Source organism: Hyaena hyaena, unplaced genomic scaffold (genome assembly GCF_003009895.1).
Source record: "Hyaena hyaena isolate Hyena2069 unplaced genomic scaffold, ASM300989v1 scaffold_176, whole genome shotgun sequence".
Classification (NCBI taxonomy): domain Eukaryota; kingdom Metazoa; phylum Chordata; class Mammalia; order Carnivora; family Hyaenidae; genus Hyaena; species Hyaena hyaena.
This window is the reverse complement of record NW_024080809.1, coordinates 2015774-2039343: the sequence shown is the minus strand read 5'-3', so window position 1 is coordinate 2039343 and position 23570 is coordinate 2015774. Positions and strand designations below refer to the sequence as shown.

General features: G+C 44.9%; 1 protein-coding gene across 2 annotated transcripts in view; it reads right to left on the bottom strand.

Moving 5' to 3' along the window:
- The window catches only part of POLR3A (RNA polymerase III subunit A), a 48208-nt gene extending 25909 nt beyond the window's left edge, over window positions 1-22299 (bottom strand). For both annotated transcript variants that reach the window (XM_039240522.1, XM_039240523.1), the window contains exons 1-14: window positions 22141-22299; window positions 19454-19589; window positions 19083-19220; window positions 18063-18234; window positions 17440-17594; window positions 10834-11073; window positions 10563-10725; window positions 10288-10424; window positions 8826-8929; window positions 8049-8190; window positions 5226-5366; window positions 1343-1412; window positions 569-696; window positions 103-241 (exon numbers count right to left, since the gene is read on the bottom strand). In XM_039240522.1, coding sequence (XP_039096453.1) covers window positions 103-241; window positions 569-696; window positions 1343-1412; window positions 5226-5366; window positions 8049-8190; window positions 8826-8929; window positions 10288-10424; window positions 10563-10725; window positions 10834-11073; window positions 17440-17594; window positions 18063-18234; window positions 19083-19220; window positions 19454-19589; window positions 22141-22184 — 1909 coding nt within the window. In that variant the 5' untranslated portion in view covers window positions 22185-22299. The remainder of the gene's footprint in view (window positions 1-102; window positions 242-568; window positions 697-1342; window positions 1413-5225; window positions 5367-8048; window positions 8191-8825; window positions 8930-10287; window positions 10425-10562; window positions 10726-10833; window positions 11074-17439; window positions 17595-18062; window positions 18235-19082; window positions 19221-19453; window positions 19590-22140) is intronic.
- Between the last annotated feature and the right edge of the window lie 1271 nt (window positions 22300-23570).

Genomic DNA, 23570 nt, shown 5'->3' with positions numbered 1-23570 from the left:
ACAGACGTCCTGCCTAAGAGAAACATGGCATTTGCTTGAGAAGTGAAGGCAGTCACTGGCCACCTGCTTTCTGCCTGCTCCCATCCCGTGGCTTTGACTCACAGGAATCATTGACACAGAGATCTTCTCCTTTGCCACAATATTGCTTGCCCTTGGTCCGGAGGTTGGCCCTTACTGGATTGTCGTCACTGGGTCTGAGGATGACGCTGAAGATCTGCTTTCCCGTCCACAGGGTGACAGGCTGATGGAAGAAGCAAGTCACAGCATCAGCTGGCTGAGGCTGGTGTGCAGAGGACTCACGTGCAAACCTGTCTCCAGCACGCCCGGCTCCCGCACAAACCTTTATTTTGTTAACTGTTTACTTATTTTCAGAGAAAGAGAGAAAGTGTACATGCACACGTGGAGGAAGGACAGAGAGAAGGGAGAGAGAATCCCAAGCAGGCTTTGCACTGTCCGTGCAGAGGCCGAGGCGGGGCTTGATCTTACTACCTGTGGGATTGTGACCTGGTCAGAAACCAAGAGTCAGATGCCTAACTGATTGAGCCACCCAGGTGCTCCAAGCACAAACCTTTAATATCGTAGGTGGTGGCAGGCGAACTTTAATTTTCTCATCCTTGCCAACCAATATTGAAGCAATGATCTGGCAGGCCTTGGCTCGGTCAAAGAAAGTGTCCTTAAGAGTGAGGAGATAAGCACCTACAAATGTTGGAAACAACACAAAAAAGGAGTGAACTTGCAAAACCACCACAAGGTTTCAATTTTGTTATTTTTTTAAGCCTTTTAAAGCAAACGTTTATTTATTTTTGAGAGAGAGATCACAAATGAGGCAGGGGAGTCGGGGGGGGGGGAGGAATGGACACAGAATTAGAAGCTGGCTCAAGGCTCCGAGCTGTCAGCTCAGAGCCTGATGCATGGCTCGAACTAACAAAATGCAAGATCATGACTTGACCAAAGTCAGACGTCTAACCAAATGAGCCATCCAGGCACCCCAAAAGATTTCAATTTTAAAATGAATCTGGACTATTGTTAAAGAGATAGTTAAAACATACAGCTGCATGCTGGCCCCTCTTCTCACTAGAATCTAAGCTTCACAAGGGACTCTGACTCTTTATCGTATCTCCAGTGCTTAGAAAAATGTCTAGTGCACATCAGGAGCTGAACAAATGCTTACTGATTCAACGAATAACCAGTGAATCCCAAATATCTCGAGCAGGTTCGCAATCAAAACGTAGCAAACAACAGAATTAAACACACGAAATTAAATTGCCTTTTAAGTTGTTACATAAATCGCTGTGAATCCTAATGCTTCATAGTCTCTTTTCAAGTGAACTCATAAACACACCTGTTAGAAAGTCCTGAATAGCAGCAATCAGTGGTTCTCCATTCCTTGGTGTTACAAGATTTGCTTTCGTCTAAAGGAAAAATAAACACAACGCGTTAGCCATTCTGTGACACTCTTTGGACTGTGTGATGCATTCCAAAAGAACTGTACCACAAAGGCTGGGAATTGCCACACGTAAGTAAAGAAGAACAGGTGAGCTGAAATGTGGGGCCGAGAAATGGCAGCCAGGGCTCCCCATCACAGCTCTTGTCACCAGCTGTCGCTTCTTCATCTGGTAAGGGGAGACCAAACACACCAGCTAAACTGACACCAAACGTTCCTACCAACACTAAATACCGAGTGAAGTTTCAGATCCCTGGAAGAACTCCGTATGTGTAAGACTTCTTAGTTATTAATAAATTCCCTTCCCCCCCAAAAATCCACTTCTATCAATGATGAGGAGCACTGTTCTCTTTGAGGTCCATCAGTTTCATGCCTCTTCACAATGATGGCAGAACTGCTGAACTCTTGGTGAAGACAGAGTCCTACCAATAATTAACAACAGGATTTAATGAAAAGTTAATGAGTGCCTATAGTGAGCAAAAAGTGGTGCTAGTGTCCAATGCATAACGGACAAATTTAAAGAAGATTCTGTACATCAGGGTGCCATTTGTTTGAATTCTGTTGTTGTTGGGAGATAACGGACATATAAATTTGTTCAAGTTGTGACGTGGCGATGCTCATGTTATTTGTGGGTTGTCTAGGCAACCTTACCTGGGGTAAAAGGCCCTCAAAGGCAGAGACCTGTTCCTGCCTTCTTGTGAACATGCACAGAACACTGATCCTCCAATCAGGGCTGGAAGATAACTAACTGTTCATGCTTGTTTTCAAGAATCTCTCTGGGATGGGACGGGGAGTGGTCTGGGCGCTGGGCGTGTGAAGCTGGGATTTGTATATTTTGTGAGTCTCCCCAGTAATTTGGGACTACACTCAGGCTAGAGCCCTACCCATTGAGACAGAACTGCTGAGTTGATACAGTTAGATGATAATTTTCTTACATGTAATTGAGGGGATTTGTCCTGATGGTAACAAAGATCTTCCATCCTAGCCTCGGAGCCTGTGTTTTATTGCTGTCATTTTAACCAATGATCTATGCTATTATAACAAAATGTATCCTGAGTACCGAACTCAAGGCTGAAGTCCAAGGGGTTGGCTACAGGCCATTATCTCTAGCAACTAGCTGTATCGCTGATACCACTAGCAACATTCTAATCATTACTTTTTGTTGCAAAAATAGTATGTTCTTTACAGAAAGTCTAAAAATATAGATAAGTAAAAAAAGTAAAAACAAAACAGAAAACAAAAAAACACCCAGAATCCAAAAAACATCTCTACATGGAATCACCAAACCAAAAGAGCTGTGGTTATAAGATTTTGGTATACGTCTCCCCAACTTCTGGCTGTAAGCGTTTTTACAATCACGGAAACATCTATTTACCAAACGAAGTAAGATCATGTCTTACACAGAGCCTGCTTTTGAAATTAAAAAATAAATCATAAGTAGCTTTTATACTAACAATGCTACATCATCATTTTTAAGAGCACGCAGGATTTTGTGGTACGAATGTGATGTAATTTAATCCAATTTTTTTTTTTTTTTTGGTTGACACTGCCCGTTTCTAATGTTTTATCATTACAAGTGATTTTGCAACTCTAGTTATTTCTCTGGAGAGTTTACTAGAATAAGAGTACAAGGTCAGAAAGAATGAGTGCACTGGTCAGTGCACCATCTGATGTGTGTGCGAGTGTGGAGCTCGTTCACGGCCACCTGCCCTCCATTGTCTTCTCTCTTGCTACCTCCCAGTACAGAACAGAGCACCCATCACAGCTGCTACTGAGGCTCAGGAGGAAAGAGACTAGCCTCTTGTTCTCCCTTGTATGATCACACCACAGGGTCTTTGCACCTGCTGGTCCTCTGCATGATCTTCTGCTGACAGTCACGCTGCTCATCATATTCTTTCAGAACTTGCCTCAAGTGGTGTCATTCTAGTGGCCCTCCCAGACCATCCTCTATGAAACAGGACCCCTCTCAGTTTCTTTCCTCCTTGTTGTGATTGATTCTTTTCTTCTCAGCACTTGCCACCATGTGACCTATTTTATATTGGTTTATTCTCCACCTCTCCCCATTTGAATAAGGATAAAAGCAAGAAGTTTGACTTTTTCTTCTGTGTTGTGCTCCTAGGAGAGTACTTGGCGGCATACAGTAGGTGCTCATTAAGCATCAACCAAATCATTTTAAAAGGCTGAGGAGTCTGAAGAAATAACTTGAAAGACTCCAAATGCACAAAGATGGTCCTTAAGGGATTTGTCCTCACAAACCCTAAAGTTTCAGCAGAAGTAGGTGAATCACGGTGTGCTAAGCTAGTGAAATACTGTGAAGCTATTATAATCACTAATTAGGAAGACTTTACAACAAAGGAGGGCATTTATAATATGTTAAGTAGAAAAAAGGAAAACCGAGGCTACTATAAACTGTGAATATGACCATCTAAATTCATGGATAAGGAACAAACAGATAAAAAGAGATGGAGATAGGGGTGCCGAGGTGGCTCGGTTGAGATTTTGGCTCAGGTCATGATCTCATGGTTGTGAAATCGAGCCCTATGTTGAGCTCCATGCTGAGGGTGGAGCCTGCTTGGGATTCTCTCTCTTCCCTCTCTCAATGCCCCCCCTCCCACCCCACCTCCGCTCTTTCTCAAAATAAACAAAGAACAACAAAAGAGGTGGAAATAAAGAAAAAAGAGAAGTTGTGATGTGTAAAAACCTCATCTTATTTAAATAACTCCATTATGCTAAAATGTTTGAGTAAGAAATCAATGTCCTAAAAAACCTGAAATTACCTACACGAAACTCTTAGCATTAAGTGTGTGTACAAAATATGTAATATGTCAAATACTTTCGTTGACCAGAAAATACATGTCGGCTTTAGGCATGAAAAACCGAGGCAAGGGCCATGAATGTGGGCCCTCCTTCCTGCCCCCACCAAATCCTCATGTACTTTAATAGATCTCACAGAACTTAATAGCCTTCGCTTTAGAATCGATGCTAACATCCTACGTCAAGACAGATGAAAAGCACCGTATCAGAAACGGTGAGAAGCGTTTTGGAGGTAGGAACACTAACAACCACAGATACACTCGTTCATAACACAGAAAACCAGAACACTGGGGAAAAGGAAACCTTCGGACTCTGTGTCTCCCTCTCTCTCTGCCCCGATCCCACTCGTGCTCTGTCTCCCTCTCAAAAATAAAGAAACATTAAAAACAAAACAAAAAAAACACCTAGCCTCTAAACACTCCACAGTCTGGGGCCTGGTAAGTGCAGGAGGGCCGAGCCCCGTGCAGCACTGTGCTACGGCTGGGTTCGTGGGCGGGCGATCCACGCAGCACAACAAGGAGAGCCCGCCCTACGCTCCTGGAGAGCAGGCATCTGTGGGACTCTTCACTGGACTTTCCTGCCACCTACGGGGCTCCCCTTTACTGCATGGTAAGGGTCATTATATAATGATTTGGCTTATTGTGACCTTTAGACGGCAAAGAAGTATGTAATATACTGCAGGCAAGTTTTCAATAAAATGTATTGGTACTTAAAGATTTTTCAGCTACCAAAAAATCTACTTCTGCAGAACCTCTGCTTTGCCCGTGACACCCAGCAGTCATGCTACTGCTAGACCCCCGTATTATCTTTTCCTGGCTGTTTCTCACGTATGTCCTTTACCTTAGAAATGTGTATTACAGGCCCGAAGACACTTACTCCTCTCAGCTCCTCACCTATCACGGACACCCCCTCCCCTTCCCCTCCGTCAAGCTGTTATACAGAAGTGGGGCTACGCCACCCTACATACCCCCATGAGAACAAGGGCCTCTGCTTTAGCCTCTTCTGTTTGAGGAAGGTGAAGGTTCATCTCATCACCATCGAAATCTGCATTGTAGGGTGTACAGACACACTCGTTAAATCTGAAGGTCCGGTGGGGCTTGACCTTGGCCTGTGGAATACAAAAAACAGAATAGGAGAGGGGCTTAGCCATTTATCCAAAATCTTCATGGTTTCAAAACATTAATAAATGGCTTCCTTGAAAACTTAGATTAAGAAAGTAAAATCCTAGTATGTTTTGTCAAGAGATACACGTCACTTGTGGAGTTATTCTTTATGAGATCAAAACACTGCAATGAGTTTGTTTTAACAGGAGGCAAGCACCAATGTTAAGAGCCACGTGAAGGGCCTCCCACTGGCCAATGATGTCAAAGCTGGAGATGAAAAAGGTTTATGGCAGAAGTTGATTAACACACAAGGACTAAATAAAAACCCATGGTTTTTAAATTATTTTTTTAAATTTAAATTCAAATTAGTTAATGTATAGTGTAATAATGATTTCAGGAATAGAATTTAGTGATTCATCACTTACATAAAACACCCAGTGTTCATTCCATCAAGTGCCCTCCTTAATGCCCATCTCCCATTTAGCCCATCCCCCCACCCAACACCCCACCAGCAACCCTCAGTTTGTTCTCTATATTTAAGAGTCTCTTGCATTTAAAAACCCATGGGTTTTTAAGGACACTGAAAAAAGAGAAAGCAAAAACAGACAAAAAAATAAAAAACACCCAAGCTGACCTTGAAGGAAACTGAGCACCAACTTTTTCCTTAAAACTGACAATAAAGAACACGAATCAGGCATTTATGCTGTCTTTCCTTCAGGCACTATATTTTTGGATAAACAAATAACTGTAGTTAAAAAGAACAGACTCTTCGTTATAAAAATGATAGGTATGGAGGGGTGCCCAGGTGGCTCAGTTGGTTAAGTGTCTGACTTTGGTTCAGGTCATGACCTCATGGTTGGTGAGTTCGAGCTGCATGTCTGGCTGTGTGCTGACAGCTGAAAGGCTGGAGCCTGCTTTGGATTCTGTCTCCTTCTCTTTAGGCCCCTCTGCTGTTCACTTTCTCTCTCAAAAATAAATAAAACATTAAAAAAATTTTTTTTAAATGATAGGTATAGAATGTGAAAGGCATGATAAATGAGAAATTCTTCATTTTGCAGCCCCAATGAAATAACACTGGCAATAATCGGACATGGATGAAGCCTTTAGATAAAAGGTTGGTAAGGAAACTTTCAAGGGAGGCACCAGGCTGAAGTATCTGCCAGCCTAACCTTCTCAGCAGAACAAAGAGTGGGGCAGACAGATAATCTACGCCTCCTGAAATAAGGTAAGTAGCAGCCAGGGCCACTGAGGAGTCATTCTTGCCAGAAGCGGAGCCTGAATCTGATCCCGCCTCCAGTACTATCCAGTTTAGACGGATACAAGAATAAAGACACTCTTAGCACGGTCCACTTAGACACAAACGCATGCGTGCGCGCACACACACACACAAATCACACAACATGGGACATTCTTTAGGACAAATGACCTGTTCTTTTCAACAATGACACTGAAATTACAAGAATGGGGATTGTGGGGATACTGTTCTAGATCAAGAGAGACTGAACGCCTGCATCAACCAAATGTAACCTGCAGACTTTACACCCTGATTTGGACAAACTAGCTGCAAAAAGAGAGTTGAGAGAGACACTTAGGGAAACGTGCCCATGGGCTGGGTGCTAGACAACAGCAGGGAGTGAGTGTTCATTCTGTGTGGCATGACAACGGCACTGTGGTTGTGTGTGTCTCCCACAAGACAGTTTATCTGACTGAGTCACCCAGGCGTCCTCCTCACACAAGTGAACTGATGACACAGGGAGAAAAGACCTGGCATCTGGGGTCATCAAAGAGAGAAGGGAAAGAGAAAACAGGTGTGGCAAAACCTTGGAAAATTATTCAATACAGAGAACGGGGATACATGAGTTCATCACAGTATTCTTGCTACTTCTGCATATATTTGAAATTATTCAAGCAATAAAAATTTTACTTTGAAAATGCCCCAAAGCCAAGCAAAAGTTTCTGGACAGGGACGGATTTTGATCACTCCCCAGATCCCCATGATCGTAATCCCAGTCATAAACTGCTTCTTTGGTATTTTCACACTTAAGTAAAAAGACTGATGTAGCATGTTCGTAAACTGAAGAAGTGAATCTAGAAACACTAACTGAAGAGCCTGTTTAAATGCTGTTGCAAATGCTCGTGGGTTTGGAAATAGGAGAATTTATGAATATTTAACGAATTAAAGTTGCACCTCATTTCCATTTTAAATCTTCAGAAAAAGCAACTGCTATTGTTGCAAAACTAAATCACTGAAAAAAATACACTCCAAGGTCTTCGTTGGAGTGCGGCTGTGAACAAAAATCTCCTAAGCATTTCAGTCGCATACTTAATAAGCCATGTTAGCCCCCAAATCAACTTTCTGCCATATCTGTTTTACAGAAGTCTGTGCGCACATATATATGTCTATATTTTCGTTTGCAAGTGAAATCATGCCAGTCACTTGCATGCGATTTTCAATTGGTTCCTTTCTGTTTTACTGTTGAGTGTGGATTTTATAAACATTTGAAACATTGAAGGGAAGCTTAAAACGTAAAAAGTTTCACTCAAACTACAAAGCGAAGGAAGAGAAAAATCAAAAGTGACGAACATTTCAGATTACTGGCAACCTTAACTTTAGGAGTCTGGAAGTTCGCATGCACACATGGCAGGCTCCCACCCAGCAGGAAGTAAACGTAGACTCTCCCGCTCACCAGATGCGCCATGATGCTCAGTTTGTGCAGTGAGGGCTGCCGATTGAACAGCACCACGTCTCCATCGATGAGGTGTCTCTCCACGATGTCCCCATACTTAAGCTCCTGAGCCATCTTTTCCCTATTCCCGTACTTCAAAAACCTACATGTGTGATAAGAAACGTGATCTGTGAGAACAAAGCTCCCTCACCACAATGCTCCCTCCTCACGTCAGGATTCAGTCTCTAAAATGATGGATCACACGTCATTGAATCGAAGCTGTCTCCGCAGGCCATTGGTTAAACTATGACACAGTTAAGAGAAGTCTTCATTTTATAAATGTTAAAGTATGAAAAAAATTATGTCTCAGAATCACAGAAATGCAGTAATAAGTTAGCTTCTCCCATACGCCCTGCTGATATGTTTTATCTCAGGAGATCAAAAGGCACCAGGGATCAGTGAGGAGTCGGAGCTGGCCAAACAAGCACCCCCTGGGTTGTGAGTACAGCCGAGTAACCCAGAGACCCCACGTGATGCAGAAAATGACCGGCTTGCCTAACCCCATGCGTTCCATCTTCCTCGGTACAACATTAAACGCGAGGGAACAAACGGACATTTTGTGTATATGCAACGAGCAAGCACAGCAAATGACATATCTAGACTCACTGCAACTTAAATAGTATTTTCCACAGGCTAAAATGTCACAAATGCTGGATACTGGACTACATTCTGTGGCTGAATATGGTGACCTCTGTCATCAGAAGGTCGTTATGTACAGCTAGATTGAGGCAGCATTACCTTTTCATCTGCGTGTGTCTCTGCTGAATGAAATTGGCTCCTGGGTGAACCTCAGGGCCATTTCGAACCAGTTTCCTCAAAAAGTTGATGTTTGCTTTGTTCACCTGCGCAACCGTGAGAAGACACAAGGACAGATTGTTAGCTAGCATGCTATACCGAATGGTGTCTCAATCTTTACCTTCCTTAGGTGACTCCAGGAGAAAGAGAGGCGACTTGTTTACCACCTGGTGTCTAGGGTTTTGGGTTTAAAGACCACAGCAGATTGGCACACAGGACCCCGGTTCCAGTCTGAACTTACCACTGGCAGGGTGAAATGGCCAAGTCCTTTCTGGCCTTTGGTTTCCCCATTAGTAAAATGAGTGGGTTGGACTCAGCTGTAGAGACCTTCCAGCACATTCTATGAACAGCTGGCAACTTCACTAGCAATGATTTACTGTGGGCTCCCAAGGTTTAAAAGTTGTGGCACTAGCACTGTTAAGACTGGTCTGCAGCATCGTGTCCCACAACCTCTTGGACAATAGTCTAGTGGAACACCATCTCAGAGAAGGAAGCTCTGGATCATCAGTAAATCAACTGAGGACACTTTACACAAGCTTTACCAGAAGCTTCCATGATCTGGGCTGATTATGAATCTCAAAAGAAAACCCGAAGTCAATACGTTCCTCTTATCAGGACTTGCATTTTCTATACCTCAATTACTGTAAAGAGCATTTTATGTTTACAGTAAGTGTGATTTAAGTGTAAAGTGGGGCAGCCTTTCTGGCTATGCCTCAATAGCCTTAAAACACCCCAGATATTTGACTCAATGGTTGTTAAGCCTTTAAAATTAATAATCTATCCTAAGGAAATTAACTGGGCATGGTGTTTATCATTTAGTTACTTTATTATTTTTTAAAATTTTCATTAATTTTGGAGAGAGAGCGAGCAAGAGACAATGCAAGCAGGGGAGGGGCACAGAGAGTGGGAGACACAGAATCCAAAGCAGGCTCCATGCTCTGAGCTGTCAGCACAGAGCCTGACACAGGGCTCGAACCCATGAACCACAAGATCATGACCTGAGCCAAAGTTGGTTGCTTAACCGACTGAGCCACCCAGGCGCCCCTATCATTTAGTTACTTTAAAACAAGACGTAAGAATCAACACAGGAAGAGGTCAAATACCATACTACTTGGAAAAATAAGTTGTGGAACAGATGTCTAATGTAAACATGAATATATACGCACAAAGGCAGACACATCTGTGTTTGTGTGGGTTGCAGATGCTACGTGTGGTGGTATATGCATCAAACTGGAAGATAACACATACTCACACACACCTGGGGATTTTGCAACTATCTACCTTTTTTTTTTTTTTTTTTTTTTACAAATAGTTTATTGTCAAACTATCTACCTTTTTGAATCTCAAAACATAATGTAAAAGACTGGAGTCAAAATATAGAATCAAGCGGCTGAATGGTACTTACCTTCTCAGGAAAAGTAAGAATTTTGGCCACATGAACTGGCACGGCTACTTCATCAATCCTGAGGTTGGGGTCAGGTGAGATGACTGTTCTGCCAGAAAAATCCACTCTCTTTCCTGAAAGGTTGCCTCTAAATCGACCTAAATCAATAAAAATAGGTTATAGGTCTCTGCGGCACAAATGTGTGCTGTTTGGGGATAGAGTGTGACCACAAACAAGAAAATTCCAACTAGATAAACTGGAAACAATCCAACCTACATGTCTTGTCGGAAACATACCCTGTTTTCCCTTTAGGCGCTGGACAAAACCTCTGGTCCATTTCTTGGGCGCCATGTTGAGGGGGATGCCTGAGAGCTCACTGTTAATGTAGAGGGCACACTGCAGCTGCAGGAAGTCCCAGTCTTCCATGATCATCTGGGTCTTAGCTCCTGATATGCGATGCTAAAAGTGAGCAGAAAAAAGAAGAAATGATCCCAGGTCAATTTGACTCTCTTGATGAAAAGGGTTTACATAGATACACCCCTAAACCTAGGGCTTGGAAATACTGACCTTTTTAATGACATCATTTAGGAAAATGATTTCTGTCAATTTCATTGTCAGATCATCTTCATTGGTGCCAGACTTCAAATCACTCACGACGGAGGGTCTGATGCACAAAGGGGGTACTAAAAGTCGTGTGAGGATCAAATCAGAGGGCTTCCCAGCTTCTGGGTTCATCAGAAGTAGAGGGACATCTTCAGCCGGGATCCGTTTAAATAGGTTCAGAACTACTAAGGGATTCAAGTTTTCCTATGGAGAGCAGGAAAGGAAGAATGGAGATACATGTTAACTTCCCACGGCTGGGGCAAGGGTTTCCTTCTCCGAGTGCTCTACCCAACCCACCAAACTCAGAGTAAGTACAAACATGGGCAGAGATTTCTGTTGGTAACAAGCTACGCTGGCAGAGCCCTAAACATGTGTACGCCTTTTATTCCAATTATTTAAAGCCAGTAATTCCACTTCTCATAATTATTCCAAAGGGTGTGACTTTAGAAATCGACACAAAGATTTGGCTATAGGGATGTTGAGTACAGCTGTTAATGGTGAAGAGTTTGCGACTCCCTGATAGGCTGCTGGCTAGACAGAATCAAGGTATATCCATCTGTAAGCAACCATGAAGCCATTAAAAATCCCCGACATTACAGAAATGTAGCTACTGTCATGGAAGGTGTTCATGAAACGTCGGTAGATGAAGAAAAGTGAGTGTATAATATGATCTCATTTTGTGGGGAAGTGTACATCTGCACAGGAAAGAGGAAATGTACATTTAGCAAGGTGTTAAGAGTACTGTCTGCAAGTGAACTGAATTATAATCAATCTTCGTTTACAATTGAATTTTCTGCAGTGAACTTATATTGCCTTTGTACTAACTTCATTTAATAGAGGTGCTATGCTACAACAATTTACTCATAACAGAAGAACTATACAAATGATCAGAGATACCCAACTGCTGAAGTTAAGAATGGTCAGCTTGTGTCTTGTTGCCGCTTATTACGTTTTCTTGGGATAAGAGACTGTGTGACCAAGAACACACGTTACAACCAGAACTTGCTAGGCTTAACTTAATGAAATAGGGAGCAGAGTTAAGAAGAAGTGTTTGAACAGCCACTGCCCTTAAAACAGTGTCACAAGAGGGAGTTTGCGTAGTCCTGCCCTGGAGATGGCAGTGGAGCTGGGGGGAAGGAGTCCTGCCTGAAGTTTTGTAGTCTGGTACCTGCCACAGACTTCCCTGTCTTCCAGCAACGAGCACCTCACGGCCACCTGAAGTAGTCAGAGGAAATCCAACACTAAGAGTTCTAGGAACAGGATGAAGGCCGGACGTCACCTTAAGTGCCAGAGTCACGCTAGACAAGGGCATCACGGACATCCACAATGCAGGAAGACTGGCAAGAGTCACATAACAACGTCTCCCAAGGGACACACGGAAGTGGGCCTGACTTATCGTAATGCGCCAGCAAACAGAAGCTGGGGACCGCTTGAGAGACAGTTTGATCCGAAGCAGAATATCCCAACAGCTAGGGCTCCCCGGTGGAGTGTGGGCTGCCTGGGGTGGTGGTGAAGAGAGCACCGCATGTTGCTCAGTCTGCCGGAGACATTGGGGAAAGCACTTCTACCTGGTGCGGAGGCAAGACTGATGTCATCTATGGACAAACTCTTACCTGCAGGTCCACCAACCCCTGGATTTACATGAAAACTGGGACTGGACGGATGAGGCACCTGGGGTGCCTCAGTTGGTTGAGCGTCCGACTTGACTCATGATTTCAGCTCAGGTCATGATCCCAGACTCGTGGGAGCGATTCCCATGTCAGGCTCCATGCCGAGTATAGAGCCTACTTAAGATCCTCTCTCCCTCTCCCTCTCCCTCTCTCTCCTTCTGCCCCTCTCTCCTGCTTGAGGGTACTCTCTCCCTCCAACACAAAAAAAGATTTTCTTTCCCCCTCTGCCCCTGCTCCCGGCTTGCATACTCTAAAAAATGAAAACAAATTCAAAACAAAAAATGGGTAGTAGATATACACTAATCTTCTGGAGATAGAGTCCAGAGTTTTTGTTCAATTCCTAAAGAGGTCTTTGACCCAGGAAAGGTCAAGAACCACTGCTGTATGGTCTCCATCAACTCAAGGATGCTATGCTACCCAAAAAACACATACGGGGTTCCATGTTTCTGGAGATTAAACGTATAGGTAAACATGTCAGGACGCCGACCATCTTGAGTTTAATGAACTTCAGGGCAATACCTTCACCTGGCTGAGCAAGGCCCTTCTCCACAAAAAGTAAAAGTAACTCACTGATGCTTTGTTCACTTAGGTGACTGAGGGGTCCATTCTGAGGAAGGGCCATTCAGAATCAGGCAAATGATGAATTTCTGTTTCGCCCCCTTCTTCCTTCCACAGCTGGTGTTAAGAACCAGGATGACGGGCGCCTGTGTGGCTCAGTCCGTTAAGTGTCTGGCTCTTGATTTCAGCTCAGGGCATGACCTCATGGTTTGGTTTGTAAGATTGAGCCCCACATTGGTCTCTGCACTGATAGCATGGAGCCTGTGTGGGATTCTCTCTCCCCTTCTCTCGGTGTTCCTCCCCCAGTGCACATACATTCTTTCAAGATAAATAAACTTAAAAAAAAAAAACAAAAAAAGGCAGGAGGAGCTAATGGTGTCTGGAGACCCCACCACTGTCCAAGCACTGTGAATGGCATCAAACAGGGCCTCAGAAAAAATAGACCTCGTTACAGACCACACTTAAGGAAAAGCCAACGGAAATGGAAGATGGAACACAGGTGTTATAGGAAACACAGACAATGGGTGTGTGGTTGAGGAAAGGGTGAGGTCAAAGGGTCCGGAGAGCAGAGATGTGCCAGGCTGCAGGGAAGAAATAAGGGAAGGGAGACTCTGGTGAAGAGGGGGAGAGAACAGGCTGAGTAAAGCTGAAAGGACAGAGTCTGAGCCTACACATGGAGGGAAGGAAACCTCATCAATCTTCACCACGTCTGTCTTTTTTTAAAATAACTTTATCATCATAAATTGAATCACACAGATGCACTAGAGAAGATTGCTTTTATTTATTTATTTTTAAAGTTTATTTGTAGTAATTTCTACATTCGATGTGGGGCTCAAACTCATGACCCTGAGATCAAGAGTCACATGTTCTGGCTGAGCCAGCTGGGCACCCCTGTCATTATTACCATGATACTGTTGGCAGCAGTGCTAACTACGGCAACTGGGTAACACAGTCTAAGCACCTGCTATGCATTAGGCACTCTGCTAAGCACCTGATCTGGAATTCCTCTCTTGATCCTCACAATAGCCTTAAAGCAGATACTGTTGTAATCCCTGCTTAGAGTTGAGAAAACTCAAGTCCAGGTTGGGTCACGTGTCTGAAGTCACAGAAAAACAAGCAGCAGGGCTGGGCTCTGACCTTGGGTCTGGCCCCAAAGCCAAAGCTCTTCACCACTGTCCTAAACCACCTCTAGGACATCATCTGAGTAGAGTGGGGCAGAGAGAGATACTCAGGGAGGTGGCAGCAGTGGGGGAATACCCAGAAGAGCCAAGCTTGATTCTCTAGATCCTTAAACAGGAGGGCTTCTCTCCAGGGCGGAGTCATTTAGAAGCCTTTCCCAAACAGGATGCCTCACAGACCGTACAGGAGAATCGGGCTACTCCCTTCTACCATTGAGTGTGTGGAGCTGGGCCCGGTCACCAATCCCAGGCAGAAAGCCGGCAGCGTGCAGTGGTGGAGCGTCCAGGATGCCAATTCAGTAGCAGCAGAGTGAGTGCACAGGTACCCTGGAAGTCAGGAGCCTCCAGGAAAGCCCGGGCACCCCCTGTGCTCACGAGCAAGGCTGCTTGCCAGGCTTCTGAAAGCCTTCTGCCCAGCCACCGGGCTGTACGAAGGAGGGCAAGGTCATCCCCCTCAGCTTGCCTGCACTTCCTCTGCACCAGCTTCACTTACTGCCTTTGAAGACATTTCTGCCTGGATCAACTTCCCATCCACTCTCTCCATGTTTCCAGGAACACTCCCATTTCCCAGATATCTGCGCACACACTCACTCCCCTCTGGCGGCTCCCTCGCCCACCCATCTCCTCAGTGGCTGATCTGTCAACCGGTTTGTTCCCTATCTGTTCTTACTGTGTGCAGGGACTCTGGCCTCTGGCTCCTGTATCACCACCAAGCTCAGGGTCTGCTTTCTTTGTATCCACTCTGTTCCCCCAATAATTCACATATACTAAACTCCACAAATTCTAAAGAGGTCGACACATTTTTACATGTATATACCAGACACACACAAGCCTTCAGATCAAGATACAGAATATTTTTCTCTCTCCATAAAAGGACCTTGATACTTTTCAAAAAAATTTTTACTTTTGAGAGTGTGAGTGAGCACATGAGATCCAGAGAGGGGTACGGGGGACAGATGATCTGAAGCAGGCTCTGCACTGACAGCAGAGAGCCCCATGTGGGGCTCAAATTCATGAACCATGACCTAAGCCGAAGCTGGACGCTTAACCAACTGAACCACCTAAGCACCCCAGGATTCTGTTACCTCTTTTTCGTCAGTACCAAGCTCTCACCCCAGGGGTAACTGCTCTCCTGATGTCAATCCCCACAGATCAGTCTGGTCTATTGTTGACTTGATCTATGCGGAATCATGCACTGTGTACTCTCTGGTATACAGTTTCTCGTTCTCTGCACATTCTGACCTTTGGCCAGGTTGTGTGTCTTGAGTTCACTTCTTTCATTACAGCACAGTATTCCATCATGTGGATGGATGACAATTAGCCATGCTCCCGCTGACAGGTGGGCTGTTTCCAATTTTGGCTTTTATTAAATAAAGCTGCAATGAACATTCTTGTACAAATATTTCTGCAGACATACTGAGATAGATACTGAAGATTAAAACTCCTGAATTGTATGGAAAATGTAGGCTTAACTTCGTAAGACATTGTCAAACTGCTGTTCAGAGTGGTGGTAACCTTTTACACCATCAATATGAGTGCCAGTCACTTAACATCCTTGCAAGCACGCAGTTTTCAGTTTTTGTACATTTTCACTTTTCTGTGTGTGTATAGTTATAATTAGCGATTCCCTGATGACTAACAACATTGAGCAATCATTTGTTTACTAGCAATGGAATGTATCCTTTTGTGAAGAGGCTAATACAAGTTTTGCTCCCACTGCTTAAAATCAGATTGTATTTTGGGGCACTCGGGTGGCTCATCAGTTAGGCGTCTGACTCTTGATTTCAGCTCAGGTCATGATCTCACTGTTGTGAGTTCAAGCCCCACGTTGGGTTCTGCATTGAAGTCTGGAGCGTGCTTGGGATTCTCTCTTCCTCTCTCTCTGCCTTTTACCTTCTCTCTCTCTCTCAAAATAAATATGAATAAAAACCAGGTTTTTTTCTCGTACTGACTTTTAAGGACTATTTCCTATCTCGTGGATACCAGAGTCCTTTGTCAGATACATGATCGTGACTGCTTTCTCCTAACCTGTGACCTGCCCCTTCTCTCTGGTAATTGGGTCTTGTGAGGAGCACCAGGCTCTCCTACAACTCTGTCACTTTTTCACCATGAACCCTTCACCACCTCAAAGCCTTTGATAGCACCATGCCCCTGCAGCAGGACACACTCCACACCAAGCTCTTGTGTCTTTTCTCCAGCACCCCAGCTGCTGCGGCTAGAGTCCCCTTTATCACCTCGGGCAGGGCTGTCTCAAGCGCTGCTGAGGATTAAATAGGAGGCAGTCCATGTGAAGAGCACGGAACAGGGCCTGTCCCTAACGGCAGTCCCCGAAGGCAAGGTGCTTTCATTAGCACTCTCCAGTCTTTCAGAGCCTCAGCCTCAGAATCAGCTGAGACATGGCCGCCTGGACGTGCTGGGCTCACTACCCTTGACTCTAAACCCTACTCACATTTAAAGACCAGAATAAACCACACCTTTCCTTAGCCTTTCCCAACCAAGTCCAAAGTAACATGTTCCTCCTCCTTCCCCACTGCCTTTCTGGTCTCTGTCACTCAGGTGATGGTCAGCACCCTTGCCCAGGATGTCAGGTATCTTTTCAAACTACCTGCTTGTGACACATCTAAATGGTGGGGTCAGCGACAGCAACCCACTGTCTTGCTGTTCCTGACACTCCCCATATGATGGACAGAATTGGGGACTCATTAGCCACTCAACTAATTTGTTAGTTTTGTATACTACCAATTCTAGATGGTACTGTGTGGATTCAGTACTAATCGAAATCAAAGGGAGCCAGAACAGGATCCTTCATAAAGTTCTACTAGTTAAGCCTGCACCAAGGAAAGAAAGAGGAGTTACCTTCAATTTCTTAGACCTCAGTACCCATGTGAGACACAGACTCTCTCAGGGTATCCTCTATACAGCTGTAATTCAACAATCTCCTACGATCAAACTGTGCTATGTTGCCTGCACAATTAAAAGTGCTTTAGTTACACGATCAGTCTATGTCAAACATACTGTAGAATAAACACTTTTCATGCAGTAGTCCTAGAGATCTAACTTAATAGGACTTCTCATTTCGGAAGACGGGTCTATCAAAGACAGGGAGGGGGTGGGAATGGGTGCATGTGATGCAGGGGGAGGCAGACATGTGATTTCAGGCTCACCTGTGCCCTTCCAAGCAGCGGTTCTACTTCTTTGTTATGCTCGATGGCTGTTTCAAAAGACTGAAGGAAATTTGATACGATGGGATCCACCACTTTTTTGTTTGTCTTGTATTTCTCATGAATTATCTTTAGCAATCCACATTTCTTTACAGTACCTGTAAGAGAAAATTTATTTACCAAGGTTGGGAAAATGACATACGTGGGGCGCCTAGGTGGCTCAGTCGGTTAAGCGTCTGACTTCAGCTTAGGTCACGGTCTCACAGTTAGTGGGTTCGAGCCCTGCATCGGGCTCTGTGCTGACAGCTCAGAGCCTAGAACATGCTTTGGATTCTGTGTCTCCTACTCTCGCCCCTCCCCTGCTCAGGCTCAGTCTCTCAAAAATAAACATTAAAAAAAAAAAAAGAAAGAAAGATGACATACTTGCGTAGGCCTGGCCTGAGGCTGCAGTCTGGTGAACAAAATCACTGAAAATGCATTTGCTCACAGGGCGTCTATTGCTAGGTGCTAACGTCTAGTGTACAAGAAAAAAACCTGACTTCCCAACATTCCATGAAACTAATAAGTTAAATGGACCAGAGAGAATGGAAAGGATTGTCACTAAGGCTTTTCTATGCTCCCCTCACCATTAAAAGCACCACAGTAATGGCAGATGTTTTTCTTCCGGCACTTATCAGAGATTTTCTTCTTCAGTCCACGTTTCTGGAGGTAGGTCAGGCCGGGTCTCTTCAGATAATCCAGAAACTGCTTCTTCTCCTCCTGGGACAGCATGATGTGGCAGCAGGTTTTACAGATCATCTTTTAAAAATTAAAACAGAGGAAAGGATGAGAGATGAGAAAGTCTTTTATTGGGGAAAAAAAAGGTATCCTGACCTCTCACCCAGGACACTTGAACTAAGCGACACGCCCAGAGATATGTACAGAGAGGTGGCCCGTGTTCACCAGAATGCTAACTATAGTCCGAGCTGGCTGGCAGGATTTTTGCTGATTTTTAAATTTTATGCTGTTCTATACTGCTTAATTTATGTTTTTTTCTTTTTCTTTTTCTTTTTAAGTTTACTTATGGGGTGCCCTGGGTGGCTTAGTCAGTTAAGTGTCTGACTTCGGCTCAGGTCATGGTCTTATGGTTCGTGGGTTCAAGCCTGCATTGGGCTCTGTGCTGAGAGCTCAGAGCCTGGAGCCTGCTTCAGATTCTGGGTCTCTCTCTCTCTCAGCCTCTCCCCCACTCATACTGTGTCTCTCTCTCTCTCAAAAATAAATAAAATGTTAAAGAAAATTGTGTTTTACAAGTTTATTTTGAGAGAGAGACAGAGAGAGGAAGCAGTGGAGGGGCAGAGAGAAAATTCCAAGCAGACTCTGTGTCATTAGCATGAAGCTCGATGTGGGGTTTGAACCCATGAACCGTGAGAACATGACTTGAGTGGAGATCAAGAGTCGGACCCTTAACTGACTGAGCCAGCCAGGTGCCCAAGCTTATTTTTTACGTGTATCTACTACCCACTCAAGGGAAAGCAAGAATAAAGAATCCTATGCAACTTCATGCAAGATGCAATATTGCATTATGATATAAAAATTCTCCCCACATGTATCCCTGACCTGAGCAGTAGTTAAGTTTACACCCTGAAAACGACCACCTCTGCGCCTACCTGTAAGATGCCGATAACCGCTCTGAAGTAGCCTACATGGAAGCATGGCAACTCCAAGTCAATGTAGCCGTAGTGCCCCAGACAGTCGGCCAAGTTCTTCCCGCAGGTCTCGCAAGGACGGTCCTTCTCACTGGTACCCTTTGGATAAAAGCACATGCAATCATTAACGGAGATCAGCGCACAGGAAGCGGGGACCAGGTGCCTCCAAGTCAGAATCACTTGGGAAGGTGACTGACCGAGGGCTGGAGACCCCGAGATGTGCAGGGAACAAGGGAGATGGAGAGAAGCTCTTGCTTCTTCCAGTCTGGCAAGTCATCAGTTTCAGGGGCACATGCCACCGCACACAGAGGCGGGAAGGGGCGGGGCCTTACCATCCTGTGGTCCAGCACACCGTACAGCAAGGGGGCGTGGTTGTTGTCCTGGCTGTACAGGTTCTTGCTCACAACCTGGATGTGCGCCTGCTGGCGCATCTCCTCGGGTGACTTCATTCCAAAACAGATGTGGCTTCTGGAATAAAAAGAAAGGGTAGTTGGGGCGCCTGCCTGTCTTGGTCGGCAGAGCACTGAGACTCTTGATCTTGGGATCGTGAGTAGCGCATGGAGCTTACTTAATTAAAAACAACAACAACGAGAGAGAGGAACAATTACATTAAAACACTTACCCAAAACGGCTATTACAGAGTGACCCGCCACGATAAACCTTACCCTTCCAACTGTCTACAGGCTCACTACTCTGTTATGAAATACATTCAGTCTCTTCCATTTTCCCTTGGTAAGCATCCCTTCGTCCTACTGAAATAATTTCCCTTCTTACTATCAAATGAATGATGCTTCCTGCTGAATCCCATGAGAATATTCTCATTTGACTGCTCTGCAGTGCTGGACGTTAACTCCGTCTTCCCTTCATCTTGAAATATTTTCCTCTCTTGGCCTTGGTGACACCACATACTCTTTGAGTGCCTCGGCCTCATTCATGCCACCTGTTTCTTCTTATGTCTTTTTTGTGGTTGCTTTTTCTACTGCCATCCCTTAAATATTATCTCTCCTCATGTAGCAATGCAAGTCTCCTTTTTATTCTACACATTCCTCTTGCATGACTGTCACTGGCATACATGTTAATGTCTGTCTAACGTCCACCTCTAGGCCAGCTGCCATTACTCAGCTGGAGACGGTATAGACGCCTCTTCTGCACACCTGTACAGGCACCTCAAACTCGACACACCCAAAAGAGAACCCAACACTTTCTTTCCCAAATCTCTTCCTTCAATTATCTGACCAACAAACTGGGGATTTAACTCTGTGCCAGGCTGAGGATACAGATTAGATGAGACAGACAAGGTCTCTGCCAACAGGGAGCTCGCAGTTCAGGGTGGGCAAGACAGACAACCTAATACAGACACAAAAGTGAATTGACGCGGAGACTGAAAATGATGTGAAGCGGTAGACAGAGTCTGAGAAAACTGTGTTGTGGGGTCAGGAAGCCTCTGTAAAGTTGACATTTAAGCTGAATTCTGAGCAAGAGGTAGCCAGATGTAAGACAGAGATCCAGTATTTTTAGTAGAGAATAACTAGGGCAAGGGCCTCAGAGCCAGCACAAACTTGGCATTCAAGAACCAAATGAACCAAGCCAGTATGATGGAGCACAGAAAACTGATGGTACGGGGCGAAATCAGTGAGGTGTACAGGAGTCAGGTCACGTTGGGCTTGGGAACCCTGGTAGAGAATTTAAATGCTGGTGCAGAAGAAAGCTGCTAGGTTTTAAACTGAAGTCTCAGACACCCAACTTGCATCTTAACAGAGCCTAGCAGCCTGCTTTGTGAGAACAGATTACATCTGAAATCAGGTGTGTTTTTGGGGTGGGTATGAGGGGCCAGGGTGAATATGGTAAGACCACTTTCTCTAGGATTCCTTCAAGTCAGATACTTGTTCCCCATCAATGGCAACCATCTACCAGCTGCCCAGGCAAGACATTGTCTCCATCTCACTTCTCCCTTCCTTCATCCCTAACAATCCTGTCACTTTTACATCCTAAACCCCTCTGAAATCCACATCTCTCCAAGGACTCTACCACCCTCATGCAGGTCATCATGATCCCCTGCCTGGACCCCTGCAGTGGTCTTCAAGATCTTCCTCTGTGCCTCCCCCCAACGTCCCCCCAAGAATCAAAGAGATCTTCCAGAAGAAGAACTCTTATCAAGACACTCTCCTGCTTAAAACGCTTCGAAGGTTTTACTGCCTGGTGATTCTGGAACACAGCTTCAGATCTCCTGCTTCCTTCTCATCACCGCTTTCTCCCTCTAGTGTGTTCCTTATCTGGTTGGCATTCCAATGCTTTCTCACTAGGTACTCTCAGAACCCCTATCCCTACACTTGTACTTGCCAAGGTTCACTTGTCTACCCTTTTCAACTACACTAGGTAGTAAGGTCTGACTCAGGCCCTATCCCTAATGCCTATCGCTGGGTCTAGCACCGGATACCCTCCTCAGTAAGCATCTGCTGCAAAAACAACCGGTTCATTTTCCCACTGGAAGCTGTAAGGAGAGGCTATGGCCTGATAAATAAGTTCTGAAGGAGAAGGCGCAGAAGACAGCCTCATTTCTGGAACTGCCACCCCTCACCCATACAGCTTTCTAGCTGGCATTGCCTCGTGTGAGATGCTTTGCAGTAAATCCAAAATTAGACACTCTCCCCGCCCAAGATTGCTCCCCACGCTGCGGTGGCAAAAGATTCGCCGAAACAAAGGGGTCATCGTTTGACCTCGAGAGGACTCGTGCTTAGGCCCAAGGCTCACGTCCCATCCCCACCTTCTCTGCTCAAAGCCCAGGGGCCACCCCTGGCCTGCAGTCCCCCCTCCCCCCAGGTGCTTGAATGCCCTCTGCCTGACCAATTTCTTGGACCTACCTTGATACTTCTGAGCTTTGCCCACTCATCCCGCTGACGCCTGGCCCTCCCCTCCCAAAGGACCCTCATCTCCGACTCTTCAGAAACCCAGGACCCCTGACCTCGCACCCCTCTGCCCCGCATTTCTCCGTCCTTTGGCCCTTCTTGCCCATCCTTACATTTTCTTGGCCACATCCGTCTCTCGGAACTGTTCCTTCACCATGGTGACGGCTGCCGGGGCACCTTCCCCGAGACTCGGAGACCTAGACTAGAGACACGTAGCTCCCTCCACCTCCCGGCCGTGCTTCTTGCCTCCCGGCCTCCTTCTTAGTAACACATCCGCGGCATCCTCTCGGCCACCGTAGAGCGCCCCACGTGGTCGCTTCCTCTTCCGCTACTCGCCGGCGTGTCTGTCAGTCAAGAGTGGCTTAGGACACGCCGCTTTTCCCCTACACTGCCATCTTGCGGCACCTCTTTGAAACTGCAGCAGGGCCTATGCTGTTTTTTCCAAAAGACCATTTCCGGCCCATTTCTCCAAGTCTTCGGACACCTGCAGAGAAATTGCAATGCTTTGCCACAGGACTTTTAGGCAGTCAGAGAGACAAAAACAGCATAAAAAGGAAAGTCGTCGTCATCATCATCATCAACAACATCTTACTTAAGATCCTCTAATTTTTAAAGTGAAGGTGGAAGCTAGAATTAACTTGCCCAGGGAATAGAGGTACCAACTGGACAGCCACCAAAAGAAATAAAGAGGCCAGACAACAAATAAAGAGGCCATGCATGCACCTCCAGTTTACAAAGTTACTTTGGAAAGGAAATGAATTAAACTTAGAGTATTGATTACAAAAACAGAAGCTGTAAATCTAAGAAGAGGTAGTCATGGTAAGCTAGGGATATAAGATGCGGGGACACTACGAAGTGAAGATTAATATATAGAGGAAATAAATTGCTTACCCACAGTCTATGACAACCTGTGGGAGGTGATCCCAGTGTGACACCTAAGCACATGAGACTACCAAGGAAACCATACCACCATAGGATTCAGTGCTACAGAGCCAAAAATGTCTTTACTATTTGTGAGAAGCTCTAAACAAAACCCAATGAAGTAGTTCAACGTCTTCGAATTTTAAGAAGGGATGCTCTTCAGACTCCATGGATTCTTACTAGCAAAACACCAATGCAACAGATGAAAAGCAAAGCAAATCAGATTTTACCTTACTCATTGTAGACAATACTATACTAACAAGATTTGATGAGTGATTTTTGTCATATACAGGTTAAGAACAAACGTTCTGGAACCATAGTACCTCCATCTAAAAGTTGTGTGACCTTGGGACAGTTATTTAGCCTCATTGTGTCTTAGTGTCTCCATCTTATAATAGGGGTCAGCAATAGGTACCCTACTTCTTATTTGGTCATATGGCAAAATGAATGTGAAAGTAATTAGAATATAACAGGCACGTAACAATCACTCAATATTAACTATTATTATTCTGAAAAATATAGGCAAGTTGTCCTCCAAAGCCTGCACCTTGGTTTCCTCGTTCATTCTAACCTTTGGAAAGTTCTTTCCTAATGTCTCTTTGAACATGTACATATATTCTTT